Source organism: Pectinophora gossypiella, chromosome 2 (genome assembly GCF_024362695.1).
Source record: "Pectinophora gossypiella chromosome 2, ilPecGoss1.1, whole genome shotgun sequence".
NCBI lineage: Eukaryota > Metazoa > Arthropoda > Insecta > Lepidoptera > Gelechiidae > Pectinophora > Pectinophora gossypiella.
The window spans coordinates 13,596,579-13,615,055 of NC_065405.1; the positions used below are offsets into that span (position 1 = coordinate 13,596,579).

The 18,477-nt window shown below is 35.3% G+C and overlaps 1 protein-coding gene across 3 annotated transcripts in view; it reads right to left on the bottom strand.

The window, feature by feature from the left end:
• The window catches only part of LOC126378329 (uncharacterized), a 231,319-nt gene that overhangs the window by 37,237 nt on the left and 175,605 nt on the right, over positions 1-18,477 (bottom strand). For all 3 annotated transcript variants that reach the window (XR_007568071.1, XM_050026565.1, XM_050026580.1), the window contains exon 4: positions 1,250-1,322. Coding sequence is in view for 2 of the 3 variants with exons in the window: in XM_050026565.1 (XP_049882522.1) it covers positions 1,250-1,322 (73 nt within the window). In the remaining variant the exon portion in view is untranslated. The remainder of the gene's footprint in view (positions 1-1,249; positions 1,323-18,477) is intronic.

Sequence of the window (18,477 nt, forward strand, 5' to 3'; positions counted from 1 at the left end):
AATGAACTAAAGTTACTTATCTTTCCGTACAAAGTTTGTAATTTTGAGTGTAGAACCCTTTGTTCTAGATGGATTAAAATCGGCAGATTAAGTTTTTTAAACGTGGGCGGTTACAAATCTTCATCTGTTAAGAATCTGCCAGTGACCAGGTCATAGAATTACGTCATCAAGTGAGTCATGACGTCATTATTTTGCTCCTGAGTTATAAAGGTTTTTTACGACTATTGGTTGAGATAATTTTCTGCATCCAAGTCATTGCCATTTTTGGTGAAATCATCAATAGCCTAGTGACGTCATGTTATAGTCATTGTTAATGATTTATAGGTTTTCGTTGATTGATGAAATATTGTTAAAGCGCACACAATTATTGGAACGATGTTATTGACATGAATAACGTTGTGTACTCTGGTTAGGACATTACAGGCTGATCACCTGCTTGTCCGGTTAGTACGTAGTCCGTTACATGAGCTATGTCAGGGGCCTTTGGCGGCTTAGTCGTTACATGAGCCATATCAGGGGACTTTCGCGGCTCAGTAATAACCCTGACAGGGTTGATGAGGTTGGTAATCCACCTCACAACCCACATGATAGATGAAGAAGATTGATATACTAAAAATATGGTCCAGTAAACGTTTTAAATTCATTTCGCTTTCGTATAACATGTTCTACTATTAATATAGCTAGCTAATAATGTTTATAACATTTTGATTTAATCTTGCTTCTTTCTTTGTTCTAAGTTAATACAGACTTATCATTATTTTAACCTACAGATTGTGATGTTGCATCTAATCTCACACTCTATAAGGTTTTTATTTACGTAACTTATTTGTAAGTTCGCCTCAGATGGCTCGAACTATTTGGTCGGACAAATGTTCAACACGATAGGGTGCATGCGTAATTAAATCGTGGATAATTTGGTTGATTGTACATGTACTTATGTGAAAATATCCTACACCTATTGTTAACATATCATATAATTGTTTATTATCCCATGAAAATAAAAAAGCACCATAGAACACCGGGCGCATAATAAACGGGGGTGTTCGTGTAACTCAATTTCTATCATGACAGGAAGAATCCTATGCTATGATTGGCTAAAATGCCAATGAGTTGACAGAAGTTCACAGTTTCAACCAATCACGGGATAGGATTTCTATTTGTCATAATAGAAACTGACTTACATGGTTAGGCTTTAGCTTTATTTGTTAATTCCTTTAGCCATATTTAAGTAACATAAAAAAATGTTTACCTGTCCTATGTGCCTTTTCAATTCATCTGTTTTCTGGTCTCTATGTGGGTTGTCGAATCCGCAAAGTCCGATTCTGTAAAGATACAAAATATCGTATAAATAACATAAGAATTTGCAAATATCCACAAGCATATTCAAAATTTCAAAACACGTTGCAAATGTATTTTCTTATCACTATCGCATAGTTTGGATTGACGCCAAGTAAATTTATTATACCTTAAAGTACGCAAAAAAGTATTTTTAACATAATATTCAATTGTTTATAACATATTGTAAAACTCCAGAATAATTTATGGAAGTATTCATAGCGCCACCGCAATTTATTGACTAGCTTTTTGTAATATTTTTAAAATGTAAACAATTGAAAATACTTAATATTGATGTCAGAAATAAAAATTCTGGACGAATCGTAAAGAATTTTAATATGTCTATACTTTTTTAAATAGAAGTAAAAATATTTAAAAAATATATTTATGTCCCTCGCAATCTACTTAAAAAAAATGTGCATAGCTTCGACCCATCTTTTAGTCACCTTACATATTTGTATTCACAAATATACATTAAATAAGGTAATATTTTTATTAATCATCATTCATCATTATCAGCCGTACGACGCCCACTGCTGAGCATAGGCCTCCCCCAAAGTTTTTTTGTTTTTTTATTAATAAGTACTTAATATATATTACCAAACCAAATTGAAGAGTCACCTAGTCGCCTAGGCACTAGTAGTAGCAGAATAGGTAGTGAACTTAAATCCAAATAATTTGAATTCAACCAATTAGGTGAATTCTAGAATCGATACTCGAATTTGAATTGGAATCGAATGTTAAGCACATCAATGACACAGAATGACGTGATCAAGTTTCGGTTCTCATGCAACGAGTCGAATCGTCACTGGAATTCAACTAACATTTGTATTTGGCTTACGTTCGGTTGGAATTATTGTTTTCTTAAAACCGTTCTTTGGCGTTGTCCTGAGAACTTCGAGAGACCCTTATTGGTATTCATGATGTACAAACAAACTCGCTTTGCTTACTGATACATAGTTAAGTTTTCTATTACCGTTTATATCTTTACTCGTGTCCTAATATTATGTTTATTTGCGCCGTTTAGTCGATAGGTGTCGCTGATCGAAAGTTCGAATTTCAATTTGAATTTGTCATTTGTTTTTAGAAAGTTAGAAAGCAACTGTTTTCAATATTAAAATAAAGTGCGTGATACTACCAAAGCGGAAAATATACGAACTTGACGAGTTCCAGAAATGTCTACCAACATTTGGTACACTCTAATACAAAAATATCCGATGTGGTATGTCATCGTAAATGCTGTAAGTATAATATATGTAGATAACTTGTCACCATAATGATTATAAAGTGTAGTATACTTTTATGGTGACAGGGACGTGACATTTTACCAGTCTAGGTATCACCCGTTTAGACAGTGAAAAGATACAATCCCCTAGACAGCTTTAATGCGTGCTATAATGTTTATCAAGTGCAATGTATGGTCACGAGTACTAATATGTATACACTTTGATACCATGTCACATTAACTTTTTTGACAAATTAAACATTAAGTCTCGTTAAAAGTCAAATATGACAGTGCGACAGGGTTCTAAAGTGGGTACTTGATATTGCTCATGACTGTACAACCACTAATGTGACTTAATTTCATAGGACCAAAACTAGCTTTATCTCTTTCTTGTACCTATTGTAAGTGAAGGACGGTACTAATTTTAGTCAAAGTAAAATTAGGTTAAGTTTGTGTCTGTCAAAATGGCACCTTTGTATTGGTATTAACTACGTATTCACTATATAGCTACAGGCATAGGTACTGTAATTGAAAAACACAGTCCCTTCTACTTCAACCATAGTAATCTTGATACTTTGACAACAAATTACATTATAAAGTCTATAATAAGCATCAAAAACTTCTATTGTTGTCGGATAATAGAGTTACGTGGCCACGCGTTAATTTGACGTAAATCGTGTAATAATAACGCGTAGTGTATGCGTGTGTACACCGCCGTATTACGTTTCAATAAACGTATATTTTACTTGACCTTTGCTGTGTCTATGTGGTGTACGAAAATGGGTCAAGTTTTAATTTACACATACATACTTACATAAGAACATAAGATCACACGTATTTCCCGTGGGTACGCAGAGTTCATCCATCGCAAGATGAACTAAGTACACACGCCTAACCGAGCTTTCTATTAGACAAATAAATACCTCTTATGAATTATTTTATCTTGAACTGTCTCCATATCTCTGATACAATTTGACCCAATTCCAGTCACATTTTTCCACGAGCCAATCCACTTTAACCCATAATCAAACCTGCTGACTATTCTAGAAACGTTAATCATTCCGTAAAATAATTTGCGATTAGTTTTAGTGTCAGTCGATCGGTCGTCGAACTAGTCGCCGGCGCAGTGAGCGGTGGCCTTGTGCGCCCGCGCCGCTACTGTTACGCGCGTGCGCGAAGAATTCTTTATGAATTTTGTTTAGTTGCCTTATTGATTGATAAAGTAATGACTGGAAATAATTTTGATCGATTTGTTGGGCATGTTTGGGTGGTTAGTAAGTATGTATTGTTTCGCGTTTGGTGTCCACCCACGATTAGACCGCAATCATCTGTGGAAGCGATACGTAAATAAAAATAATCATCACTACTCGCTTATTGGGACCATCTAGTCTCCCATAAACCAGTGTAAACTTTACATATAGACAGACTCACCCTGATAGACTCACTCTCACACACCCTCTTACACACACTCACACAGAGAGATAGACTTTTCGAGTTAATTTTCTTTTTGTAAACATTTCATTATTGAAATATTTGTCCGTGCAATATAATCGTATGTTTTGAAGACCGAGCTCAGTGGCCTGCCATAGGAGAGACCTATGTCGAAACGAGCTCAAGCTGTTAATGATGATGATCTAAATATCATCATCAATATCAATCCTGATCAAGCTGTTAATGATAATGATGATGATGACCTAAATAGCGTCATCATTAATAGCTTGAGCTCGTCTCTGTTGGACATAGGTATCTCCTATGCCACGCCACTGAGGTAGGTCTTCGGATTTTCTCCATCAGCCGCTGCCAGCCTTACGGATGTCGTAACTCCATCTAGACCCAGACGCGGTCTAAATATCTAATATGTATATAATCTAAATATACAAAGCATGTTTTGTGCTTCAAAAAAATCGCATACCGTAAATAAGCATCGTGATTGGATGTAAAAACTTCCAGTCCTTGATTTTACGATGTGGTAATATAATAATACCTTGATTTTATATGACGATAATTATACATTAGCAACATACCTGAGCATATCCTCTTAGGTCAAAACAATATGGCTACTTGTGATTAGTAAGGTCAGATTATGATCAATAGTGGTGCTAATTCCTGTAAATACCATCTAATTTTATTTTAAGTTACATCTGTCATTTTCTTATCCGCCGAAAAGGAAAAGGACGGGTAATCGACAAGCATAAAATTTATGGAACACACGTCAATTTTAAGCACAAATCTAAACCAACCGTCTAAAAATTTTACATCAGTCAATAACCCGACACAGTTAAGTAGACAGCACGTCAAACGGATTGCATACCAGCGACGTACCTTTTGATTCGCCCGGGTTATTCATTCATTTACTCATTCTTCCTAAAATTAAGAGCTGTGAATCATCCGTCCCTTTCCTTTTCGACGGATATGAAAATGACGGATATAACTTAAAATAAAATTAGGCGGTGTCTGCAGGAATCGGGGCCATTTGTCTATTTATTATTTAACGATAATATCTTTTGAGATAAAAAATGCATTTAGTATGAAAATTTCTGTATTAAACATGATATGATGAATCGGAATCATGAGCCACTTCATTAATGTTACCAAGTTCCTAATATTATTAATATGATATCCCAACAAAAACATGTTCATATAAAATGATGTCAAGATATATATTTATATCTGTGTCTAAGACTAAGCTATGTTAAGAAAAGAATTGTAGGTACCCACTTTTTTGGCAATAAATTATTATTAATATTATTATTATATCGATCGCAATGTCAAAAAGTTGTATTATCTCATGTAGAGCCAAGCTTCTAACTCCACACGCTCTAACTATACGAACACTAAGGGTGGTATTAATAAACTAATCTCAGCTGAGACTGCCCTCAAGATCATGCTCAAGTCCCTGTTTTTATATGAGAACTGTCACATTGACATGATCTTGAGGGCAGTCTCGAAGCTGAGATTAGTTTATTAATACCACCCTTAGTTCAGAAACTACACTTTAGGCAAAATATGGGGCTTGCCCGTTTCTATGCTACAAGAAATATATAACCGAACGGCAATGGACAGTCAATAAATTGGTTGCCTTACGATCAGCTCTTCTTCTATCGTGTGGGTTGCGAGGTGGATGACCAACCTCATCAACCCTGGTGTCAGGGTCGTTATTGAGCCGCTAAAGGCCCCTGACGTGACTCAAGTAATGACTACGTACGGTCACGAGCATTAATATGTATACACTTTAGTACCATGTCACATTAACTTTTTTGACAAATTGAACTGTAAGTCTCACTAAACGTCAAATATGTTAGTGCGACAGAGTGGGTAAGTACATTATATTGCTCATGACTGTACTTACATCAGTTAAGTAGCCGTGTGTGTGTGTGGGTACTCAGTTCGTCTTCCAATAGACCTCTGGCTACCCCAATTGGGATATAGTTGTGAGCTTTTGTTATGTAATAAATAGCTAAGAAAGTAAGTACACATGTAAGAAAATCCCAAAACTTTGCGACGAAGCTCGTTTTCCAGCTAAACGTGTTCTACATACATACATAAACTCACGCCCGTAATCCCAAATGGGGTGGGCAGAGCCACAAGTAATCAAGACAACTTGCAGCCACTGTTGATACGATGTCGTAAGCTGGATATGATGAACCTTATGGTGATAAGGGATCAGCCTATCGCCCATAACATTAGTCCATCATGTTAGAGGACACAATCCCTCTGTCGGTTCGCGTGTTCTAATTATATCATTTATTGCGTTCCACGTGGTAGAAGGTTGGTAATATAAAGTGAGTAACACATATGAACTCGGATTGGGCACAGCAAATCAAATAGAGTTACAGTTTCATATTTTTTTGGCTTAAACATAATAAATGAGAATAAGTTTACAATTTAGACATAAAAATAGCTTAAAAGATAGTAACTATTTATCACTAAAAAAAACTCCTGAGCAATAAGGCCGCCTGTTGTGCTTTTCTGTATATGCTGTCCTTATCTCTGTATTTTGTGTCCATTGTGCTCAATAAAGTATTTTATCTATCTATCTATCTATCTATCTATCTGCAGGGAATAAAAATTTTTGTCTATTAGGTATTTTTGTTTTTGTCTATTAAGCTTCTTTTGAAATTATTTATTTCTATGTTTTTCATTCGCTTCCAGAATAGTATAGAAGCCTGCAAAAAAATATTATTATGATAAAGTGATACTTACCCAAGGCAAGTATCACTTACAGTCTGCGTGACTAACCCAAGGATATGTCAAGTCGTAATGAAATGGTACCACCTACCACTTGATACCACTACCAACTAATTCGATATCGTTCGTATATAATTCAATTATAGCTCATTGTCTTATTAACCACTGCACACAAATCACGAACAAGTTAATGAAATTGTGGTTAATTTCGTGCTACGTAAATTATACGTTGATTTGATTGTGCGGGGTTATTTTTCATTGAAATATGAAACATGAAGGGGAAGTAGGCAAAAATGGGATTGGGCTAGTCACAATGGACACCTCCTGGACACAGAGATAGGGACAGACTTGGAAGGAAGTGCTGTTGGACAGATAACTAAATGGGGGGGGGGGGGGGGGGGGGGAAGCCCCTGGATGCGTTTGATAAGAGAAGAAGTTTGATGAAAGTAGGATGAGATGGCATGGGACAGAAGTGGATAGAACAGGGAGATCTTTACTTAACAAAAGGTCGGAACAAAAGAAGTTTGAAAAATAAAAGACTGCTTACATTTTTTTTATTTTTTTTTATTATCACCCTCACCATCCTAATTTAACAGCAAAACTTAATGTAAGCTCTTAATTTATCCGGGCAAATAGTGCTTAGCTATGTCCTTTGAGGAGCTCGGTGGCGCAGCGGTTAACGCGCTCTGTCTGCGATTGTTGAAGTAAAGCAACTTTCGCAAAGGCCGGTCATAGGATGGGTGACCACAAAAAAAAAGTTTTCATCTTGAGCTCCTCCGTGCTTCGGAAGGCACGTTAAGCCGTTGGTCCCGGCTGCATTAGCAGTCGTTAATAACCACCACTGGGCCCGCGTGGTGGTTTAACGCCCGATCTCCCTATCCATCCATAGGGAAGGCCTGTGCCCCAGCAGTGGGGACGTTAATGGGCTGATGATGATGATGTCCTTTGAGAGTTTGAGCAAATACACTAGTAAACTACGTCAAACAAAATCATTATTTACTTTTAAAATAAACATACAAAAACCTCATATGTATGAATTCTACATTGTGCACAGAACAAAGATTTTAATAACTTTTTTAATTTTGTGAATTACCTTGACTATACTACAGCTGTGGTAGTTAGCCTATATACAAGACGTTAATTATTTTGTGCAGCTAATTCAGTTTGTACCTGGTGTTTGATTGATATAGATCTGACCTTATAGGCTTGAATTCCAACCTATACTTATAATTTACACTTGGGTAGTATTATTGCTACTGGTTGTTTAATTATATCTTTGGTGATTCAATGGACAATCGGGCACGTGTCGGTATTTGCAAATATAGATTTGTTGAAATTGGTAGAATTACTACAACATTAGGGCTAACAAACGCAACGTTATAACATTTTGTCACGGTCATTTTATGTCCTTTCGTCGATTGGTGCCAATATGTGAACCCAAATAGGTCATGTCGTTCTGTCAAAATACGAACAAAAAAAACTTTTTTTTTCGATTGAATCGATCGATAATTTTATAACGTCGCGCATGTTAGCCCTGCTGAATACCAATAGAATTAGTTCAGTCTAATTGCGGTTTTTAATTCTGGTTAATTAAGTACCTATATAAAATCACAGTGAAGTACGTATACTTCATACATTTACATATATTATACATAAATTCATAAACTCACGCCTATTTCCCACCGGGGTAAGCAGAGATTATGGAATTCCATTTGATTCGACCCTGACATAATTCTCTTGCTCTCACATTCATCAATCGTTTCATACACGCACGCCGGTTCAGAGTAGATCGTACTGGTGTGCGTCAAGCTAGCGGCCTCAAAAAAAAAATGGGCACGAAAAAATAATTTGACCATACCAAAAAATAGTACTCTTATTGAAAAAAATAGTACCTGTTGTAAAAAAATTAGTACCATCACGGTTCTGGATTTATAGCCATGTTTTATTGCACTTGCTAGCTTGACGGTGAGCGAAATTTGGCGAGAGTTAACGACAAGGTCTTTCGCTTTGATTTAAACGCCAAAAAATAGTATCGAAATAGTACTCACCCCCTGCAAAATACCGAAAGTAGTACTTCAACGGTTCCAAAGTTATAAAGGTAGTTCTTTGATCCCGCTAGCTTGACGTTTTGAAAATACCTATTATCTGGGGAATGCTTGCATACTTCAGTTTGTAACTAATGTCAATAAACTCGTATGAAATAGTACTCCCTACCATCATAATTTGGACCTGATTCTCTTTGTAGAAATATGTCAAAAAGTCATTATAACCTATGTCATACATTTATCAAGACAAGTACAGTCGCGAACAAAATTATTACACATGGTCAAGAATGTTGTCAGATTTCAGTATTTTTCCCCATTTTTGGGTAAAAATTGGTGACGTGCCAGGGTTGTTAGATGAAAGTAATATCATTGTTGAAACTCTTTGAGTTATTCTACAAATACTGCAAATTGTTTATTAACAAACACTTCGATCCGTAACAAATTCAACATGAAGGTATAAATTATAAAATAAAACAGCAGATTAAAAATGTATTATGATGTATTAAAATCACAGATTGTTTTCGATAAGAACTAGACCCATGCAGCCATTTTCTATTAAAATTAGTGCATATGGGTGTATGCAATAGGAATTTTTTGTAATAGCAGCACTGAAGTGCAAAGAAATGGTAGGGTAGACCTCCAAAATGGCAATACTTACGAATAAATTGTGAGGTTATGTAATTGTCTACGTGACTGTATCAACAACAAATGTATGGCATAGGTTATGATGATTTTTTAACATTTCTACAAAGAGAATCGGATCAAAATTATGATGGTACTATTTCATACGAGTTTATTGACATTAGTTACATACTGAAGTATGCAAGCGTTCCCCAGATAATAGGTATTTTCAAAACGTCAAGCTAGCGGGATCAAAGAACTGCCTTTATAACTTTGGAACCGTTGAAGTACTACTTTCGGTATTTTGCAGGGGGTGAGTACTATTTCGGTACTATTTTTTGGCGTTTAAATCAAAGCGAAAGACCTTGTCGTTAACTCTCGCCAAATTTCGCTCACCGTCAAGCTAGCAAGTGCAATAAAACATGGCTATAAATCCAGAACCGTGATGGTACTAATTTTTTTACAACAGGTACTATTTTTTTCAATAAGAGTACTATTTTTTGGTATGGTCAAATTATTTTTTCGTGCCCATTTTTTTTTTGAGGCCGCTAGCTTGACGCACACTCGTACTGAACCTTTTCCAAGGAATCAGAATCAGAATGATTTAAGGTAATCTCCAATTTGGTCAATGTACGTCCTTCTAGGTAGGCTAATATGATATGGTTGAAAGCACGTTTAGCGACTGGTCCCGGCGTTTAAGTATTTACTTATTTAAGTTAAAATACATGAACGGTATCAGAGGCTTTTAATGACTCTGATAAAATGTATGGCATTGACATAAGGTGACATGTCAATCTTATACATTGTCGATTATCATAATCTTTTGCAACTTGGCTAAGGCGCCTGGTTGCTCAAGAGTATACGGGGTCTTAGATAAGTTCCTAGCTAACGCCAAAACATGACAAAAGACAAGAGGAATGCGACGCTTCGTGACGGCGCCGACATCTGATATTTTGACATTTATTTGAAATTAAATCCCTACAAGCGCTGCGGTTTCGTCCTTTACCGCATAATAGATGGAAACATCTAACCGCAGACGTTTTAATTTTATCTACAAATGACTTGCGATAAGTTAGATAGGTATTTTAGGTGCAATAGCTGTTGTGAACAACGTAGAGTTAGACTATTATAAGTGATCAGTCTTGTTGGTAACATTCGTTGTTATCACTAGTTTAGTACGAATGGCTGTTAATCATTACCTAGAGCTCAAGATCTAGCAAGTCCTAGAGCTCAAAATTTGCCTTTACGATTACACAAAGCGGAATCTGTAACTAGCTTTGTACATACATTTTTTATTTTCCAATCTACCCTGAACGTGTGTGTACGAAAGGATTGATGAATGTGGAGGAAGCAAGAGTATTTTTGTCAGGATCGAAGCAAATGGAATTCCATAGTCTCTGCTTATCCCGGTGGGAAATAGGTGTGAGTTTATGTATGGATGTACTCATAATAAAGTTCCGAAAAGTTTAAAACTACCTAAACTCTTTCTTGAATTTATTTGGAAGGACGGCATTAGTTTAAGAGCGGTCAAATCAAAATAAAATTAGGTTTACCTCCGCTGTTGCTTATATCAACATGTCCCTCATTTAATTTTGTTTTCATATTGTGTTAACGATTTTACGATGAATTGCAATATAATACATGAAGTAGGATAACAAAAAGACTACTTATAGTCCAAAGCAATAACATAAAATATCCTTTTATAACTGCAGCCTTCAAGACGCTATAATACAGATTTCCATACAAATTATACTAATTCATTCACGAACATTCACACAATCCCCACGCTCCAAATATTAAATCACCGACGTTCGCTCGAGATGCGCTCGCGCACAACTTGCGCAAGAGACGATCACGCGCATCTGCATTTAGTTTAAGCACATCTTCCATAGTTCAACACGCATTCAAATCATTCCAGTCGTTCATAATATACAGGGATCTAAGAAATTATAATTAAAAAAAAATGAGTGATAATTTAATTTCTGACATTGTTCGGTCATTGTGCTTATTATAAATTAGTATTTACATTTAGAAAAGGAGGAGAGTCTCGGCAAGGTATTATGGAAACGCATAATAAGTAATTAAAAAAAAAACTGACGTGGAATTTGAAATTAGAAAAGTTTCACTGTTTTCATTACCAACCTAAGTGCCTAGTTATTCAGCATCAATCTTTACTGCTGTATTTAACTTAAAATAAAAACCTAGACGACATCCAATGAAAGTGGTTTCAGCAAGAAACCGTATATTAATCCCTTACTTACACTAAGTTTCTCTCATACAATTCTGTCATTATCTATGTATTTACAACACCGTAAAGTAAATAAACCATTAGAAGTGGTTCATACAAGTTGAGCCTTAAAGCAATCATCATTTAACTTTAATTATTGGATATATACGTCGTACATGATGACTATTGGCAATAGTTAATTATTTTAAGAAACCTGTACAAGATTATGTCTCTAAGATCTTTTATGACCAGCAATGGAGCAGCGTAGTGGAATATAGAGGTAATATACATCATCCCGTCTGATTAGGAAACTTTCTTTGATCTGGTTGTCGAAATAACACTACAATTACAAAATCCTCAATGAAATTCTCTCATACACCCAACCACGTGATACAATCCAGAAATAATAACAACCCTCTAATAGAAACAGAACAAAGACTCGAGGCTAATGAAGTGGAAACGATTCCGGAAAGAAAACAATAGGCTGAAGACGATCATTTCACGGAACATAACCATAGTTCCGACGCCCCTGGCAATGCCGTGAACTTGGTTGGAACCGAGACTTTCCCGGATCATTATTGTTTAGAAGCAATGATAGTCGTTGATGTCGTGTCAGGAACCTGCGTCAAAGTTGCAAGCTAAAATCTCAAGTTGACTCATTACCTTTAAGAAGAAAAGGAACATAAGTGTCTAATCTAATATCACAGATTTTTATCACTGTCACTGTCGATTGTACACAACTTGGTTGACCCCCAGGGAAAGTAATCTAGACAAGTGCAATGTCACTTGACAGATTAAAGAAGTGATTAGTGATGGATCAGTCGCGTTAGCATGAATTTCCTGCAGTGTGAGAACCAGATGCCGTAATGGTAATGTTTAATTAGATAGGAAAAGTGAGAAAAACACATAGCGGGAACTGAATCTGAACACTGGTTTAGCTGTAAAAGGTCGTGGAAATGTATTGACTGCGCTGATACGGTCGCTTAGAATTTTAATAGCTTTTCCGTTTTAATTAGCAATCTGAACTTAGTGAGATCATTATCATAGTGGTCATTATTTTGCTACTAGAAGTAGAGTTTGACTTCATGTGTGATCTTCATACCAACTTCAAAACTATGATTTTTTTCGAATTTTAGCTCTGCTCGTTCAATTTTCAAAACATTGAATTTCAATATCCACATCTTTAAACTCACTATTAATAATGAAATTGCCCAGGTTATTCATTATAGACTTTCTATTAAATTCCGTTAGCGTAGTGTTCGCACGCGACAGGATAATTGAAGAAGAAAGTGCGTGTCATTGATCTGCATACTTGATGATAAACTACGATAGTGATGTCCGTAGCTCGGAAGTTATCGACTGCACCCTCAAGCCTGTTATCTTATGTTTTTATACTGGTTGAGAGCATTTGTCCAGCCAAGTAATGAATGGCATCTGAAGTAAACCTACAATAAGACACGTCAAAAAAGAATCTAAAATTAAATAAAATCCATAAATCACTACTTCGTAACAATTTAAACAAATAACACATTACGTACTTTTTACAGTTTTAGGATTAGATCGATGAAAACAAATAGGTAATCATATTCAAAATTATGGCTGAAATAATTTGAAAATAACAGTATATAAAGATTCATTGTATACGTAAATATTTCTTGCTCTTGTGTTTACTAAGTAAGTAATTAAGCATTTTGTGAACACTTTTTACATTAAATTCCAAACCAATGTTGTTTTGCGAAACGCGGAACTTAAAGATAACAAAAAATATCGTGCCCTGCGCCTTTTTGTTAATGGAAACTAATCGATCAAGTTCCAATCAATGTTTCTTGTTTTAAACACATTTTCAGACGAAAATAAAACTTTTAAGAAGTTATAATGAAATCTTTCAGGGACATTAGCCAAGTTGCAAACGATTATAACAATAGACAGTGACTGAGTGACGAATATTGAGTAATTAAAATGTATAGGATTGATATGTCAATCCAATACATTGACATCTTTACTTCACCTTATGAGGTGACGTATCAATCCCATATTTTTTTATCACTGTCACTGTCGATTGTCATAATCGATTGCAATTTTGCAATGTCCCAACATCGTTCTGGGGGGTTAAAATGGCAACATCGAAGCAATTCCTCTAAAAAACCAATATTTGCTATTTGAAATTTGTTTGCATTGCGCACTTACTTTTATATGCGCTAATGTCAAATTACAATATTGCTATTTAGATGAATTGCTTCGATGTGGTCATTTTAACGCCTCAGTTAATCTTGTTTACGTTTCTCCATCCTACTGATGACCAATAAAAATTATTGCCTCCTTATTATTTGCAGTTTTATGCATGCTTTGGCGGACGGCTTTTTTTATTATATTTCCCTCTGTCTCGAATTATCACTTTTTATTAAAATCCGAGTTTAAAATATCGATATCGACAAACATAGCGATAGCGAAGAAAGTACTTTCGTTCGCGGAAGCCTGCGCGAGCGCTACTCATCGAAAGTAAAAGCTGATTGGTTGGTACCGGATTTAAGTACTACTCCGCAATCTGTAGCCGTGTGGTTAGTCTCGGATGGAAACACGTCCAATGGCCGGTGACAATCATTTTATTTCCCTATAAAATTATCTTGTTAGTTTAATTTCTTTGTCATTGGTTGATCGCCATAGTTGATTCAGAAGAGAATACCACTTGACAAGTGAAAGAAACAAGTGCATTAGAATAAATGCGAACGGTCGAGGTATTTACACAATTTAGAGTTGTATTTTCCAAAAACATAGAATGCATGAGTACTTAGTTTCGACACCGTTAATAATTAAATGTATTGTATGTATATGTATGATTCTCAAAGATCCCCCTCTTTTGTAGTAATTTATTCAAATATTTCAGCTTCTTAACGTAATGATTAGAAACTTGTCAATGGAATTTCAAAAGACATTCCTACGAGCTTAAACAGCCGGCCTTGTCAATTACTCGGATATTTAACACTAATTAACTCAAACAATGCGTCGTAATGTAAACAATAGTTTGTAAATTCAACTATGTATTTAGTCAGGAGTCAAGCCAGTTCAATGGGTTATAATACTTTTGGAGAAATAAACCTATTTAATTTCACTTTATAACAACAAAGCCTTTCTTTAACCTATTGTACTTAGATTCTTAACTAATTAACGCAAAAAATAACGATTCTTATTTGAAGACAATAAACGAAAAAGGAAAGTACTTATAATAGATTGAAAGAGGAGTGAGAATTAAAAGAAAATTGAGAAAAAGGACAGAACAATAAATAAAAGAATAAACAAATATTGCAACAATATTAATAAACATAACGTAGTAGAGATAACAGAATGTATCAATGTGTTCTCAAAGGTCAAAACTTTTACATCAGTCAAATAGCACTAATTAGCTTTTGCTAAACCGTGAAATCACCCTTCGTTTTGCTTAAACCAAATAAATCAAACATTCAAGCCAGAAATGAAGATTCTTAGAATTGCAGACAAGCAAACGATTAGATGCTTCATAATAATTAACTATTGGGTGAAAGTGACACATGTCTGCTTGTCAACATATAAAAAGTTGTAATTGATTTAATGAGAGCCCGTGGTCAGATTGACAGACGTGATCACCATGTGGGTGATGGAAATGGGAACAATATAATACTAATTAATATTTTTAGAAAATCCTTTTGCAGTTAATTTGGAGAAAGTCAATGCTACAATGCAAAGTTATTACAATCAATACGTTAGTTATAAAATAGGAAAATAATATGACAATGGCGTATACTACCTACCTACTGTATATGACAGGGAAAAGAAAATAATCTAGTAACCCCCTAACAATATATATATGACAAGTAGCGATATTTCGAAATAAATTTCTAAAGCACTTGAAAAAGTAGTCCCCCTCCTTGCCACAAGTGCGTAAATTTACAAACATTTCGTAGTAGTAATTAAGTTGTTTCAACAGGAAGAAGTAATTTAAGTTAAGAAGTAATTTTTGTAAGATTTTCTGTAATAAGTACCATGAACTGTGTTGAAACTAAAACTACGTGTTCTTTAAATTACAGCTATTGCTTTCCACAAACACCACTTAACACCCAGGTGGCTAGTTTAAAGGTTTGAGAGGTGGTAGTTGCTAGCTACTTTGAATTAGAAAGGTACTTTATGGCACATGTAAACAATCTTGTTAAAACTGTGAATAATTTAAATCACTTATCTTGAATTGCTAAAATTACTATCGCAGGTACCTTGCTTAGAAGAAAGTGTGGAAACCTTAACAGCAATCAATATTATAATTTGAAGGAAATATAATGTATAATGAACATTATCAACGTGTCTATGTTATGTTATCTTGTATTTGAAACATGTGATATTTGAACTTTTAGCAATAAAATATAATGCAATAATGGTGTACAAATAACTCAGGTAGGCAGACACACAAAGCATTTAGTAATTGTTTGTATCATATTTGTAGAGGCCAAACATGTTAATGTGCTAACAGGCGATACAGTAGCAACAACGCGAAGGAAACACTCATCCACTCTGTGCCCTCCACTAATCAACTCTCACGCATCATAAAGCTGTCGGTTGTAGGTCAACATTGTCTACATTATTAACAGAACACAATAGGGCAAGGCATGTGATCCATGAAACTGAGTGTCTGAACACGCCAAGGACTGCAGAGATTGTGTGCGGATGCGCTCACTGTCACCTTGCTGGAATCGGGTCAATTGAACTTTAGATACCAATGATCACGATTCAAGATAACCGTTAGCTAAAATGTTAAGGGATTAAGATTACTTACGTTGTTTGATTGGGCCTTTGTAGCTTAATCAAGAACCTTGTAGATTGTAAAGATGGCACTTAAGATGTAGGTGCGTAAGTGTTGATTGTTGGAGATAAAGAATTTAAACAAAAAGTTCAAAAAGCAAAGTACAAAACGGAACGTGAATGTCAAGGCGACGTGAAAGTAAGAGCACAGAAAGTAATGCAAATTACAGAATCAATAGTAAAGCCGAACCGTGAAGACAATGACACCATTTACAAAATTATATTAACAAAAAGCTGGCGCCTCCAGCAAAGTTTCAAACTTAAATTGAACTTTTTACTCCAACCTCTAAGTTGAAATTCGATCGTTATGATGTCATCTAAAGTGTTTAGAAACAGAACGTTTCCGTAACGAACCAGGTTTCCGTATCGAAATAGAATCGATTAAACCACGCGTTAAATCGATTTATTATAGCTGACTAGCGACACTTTCTTTTTATCATTACCTTGTGTATTTTTACCATCGCTCTACTTACTATCGGTGACAGTCCAATTACATGCAATGTCAATAGAACTTTCGTAGTCGTTAGCGCATTAGGGACAGCCCTTTTTGTGTTGGAATCTTAAACTTTTACCACAGAAAATAGCTAATTGTTTGTATCTTTAGAAAACGATGACCATTTTTTTTTATTTTTCTTTGATAAAGATTCTTTGCGATAGTTATAAGTTTACTCTGTGCCACTCTAACAGTAAGGCCTCACCATTTACGTATTTACCTTCATAAAACTCCTTTCCTGACATTTGCTCTCAATCATTAAACGGGTCGCGGTGTTTCTTAACACAATCGTTATTGCTCGTTCGTTATCAGACAGTTTTGAAAGCAGACATTACTGGGGCGGCACAAGGTATCTAAATGTCTGGCTGCGGGCTGGCATGCCAAGCCAAAGGCGTTTACGTTGCCAAAGTCCTATTACTGGAGAGTTGGACCTTCAGGCCGTTGGACATGAAAGTAGATTGGACACGAATTTATGGTTCACGTGCTTGCAATAACCACTAGTCAATTGTCAGAAAATTTAACAGTGAAAGGAAATCAAATCCTGTACTGCGAATAATTGGTACGAAGATAACCAATAACAATACGCTATAGAAAGAAAAACTCGCTTGTTAAACAAGTTTGTAAAGATAAACAGAAGTACTTTATGTTAACAATCTTCTATTTCGGCATTCGAACGCTGACGGTTACTAACGATTTGGACCTCAAAATTGGAGTCAATATTTACATCGATATTTTACACAGACTGACATTCCCCAAACAATGTTGTAATATGATCAACCTATGAATAATGCTACAATAATTCATTGTTTCATACAATTCTATCTAGCTAGCATTTCGACAAACTTTGCGCCAAAGTTCAGGACAGGCATAAATTCTGTAAACTGCACCCAGTTATTTGAGATTTACAACGTGATATTATTAAAGCATCGCCAAAACTGTTACAGCTTACTTTAAAGATATCATCATCATCATTTAAAGATAATAGAATAAGTAATCAGTCGCTGTATATGCAATAAATTATATTTAAATTTTGGCATAAGAAGAAAATTGGTAGAATGTTATCTTCTTACTGCTTGATACGCTCGCTGTTTCAATAAGACAAATATGTTTTAATAATAGATTCAGAGCAAAAGCATATTTGGTTTCTCTTTTTTTAAATGAACTCGACTTCTCTGAACTCTTTAACTAGAATTATAACACTCGTTAGATTCCTTTCGCTCCTTACATTTCATTTCAATAGTACTTGATTGGTAACTAAAGAACATTCCTTTAGCAAACAAGTTTACTTCATAAATCGCATCGCTGAAAAGACTGAATTTATTTCTATCATTACTCTACATTTTGACACAGTTGCAATTAAATCCCTTGACATGAGGACGACCACACAGTTAATATTTAATGTACTCGGTCATATCTCACTCATTGTACAATAGAGGTTGTTACGATTGATTCACGCTAGGGGTGATAAAAAGAAGGGAGAGTCTAAGCCTGTTTCGTGCACAATAGGTAGCAAGTTGTA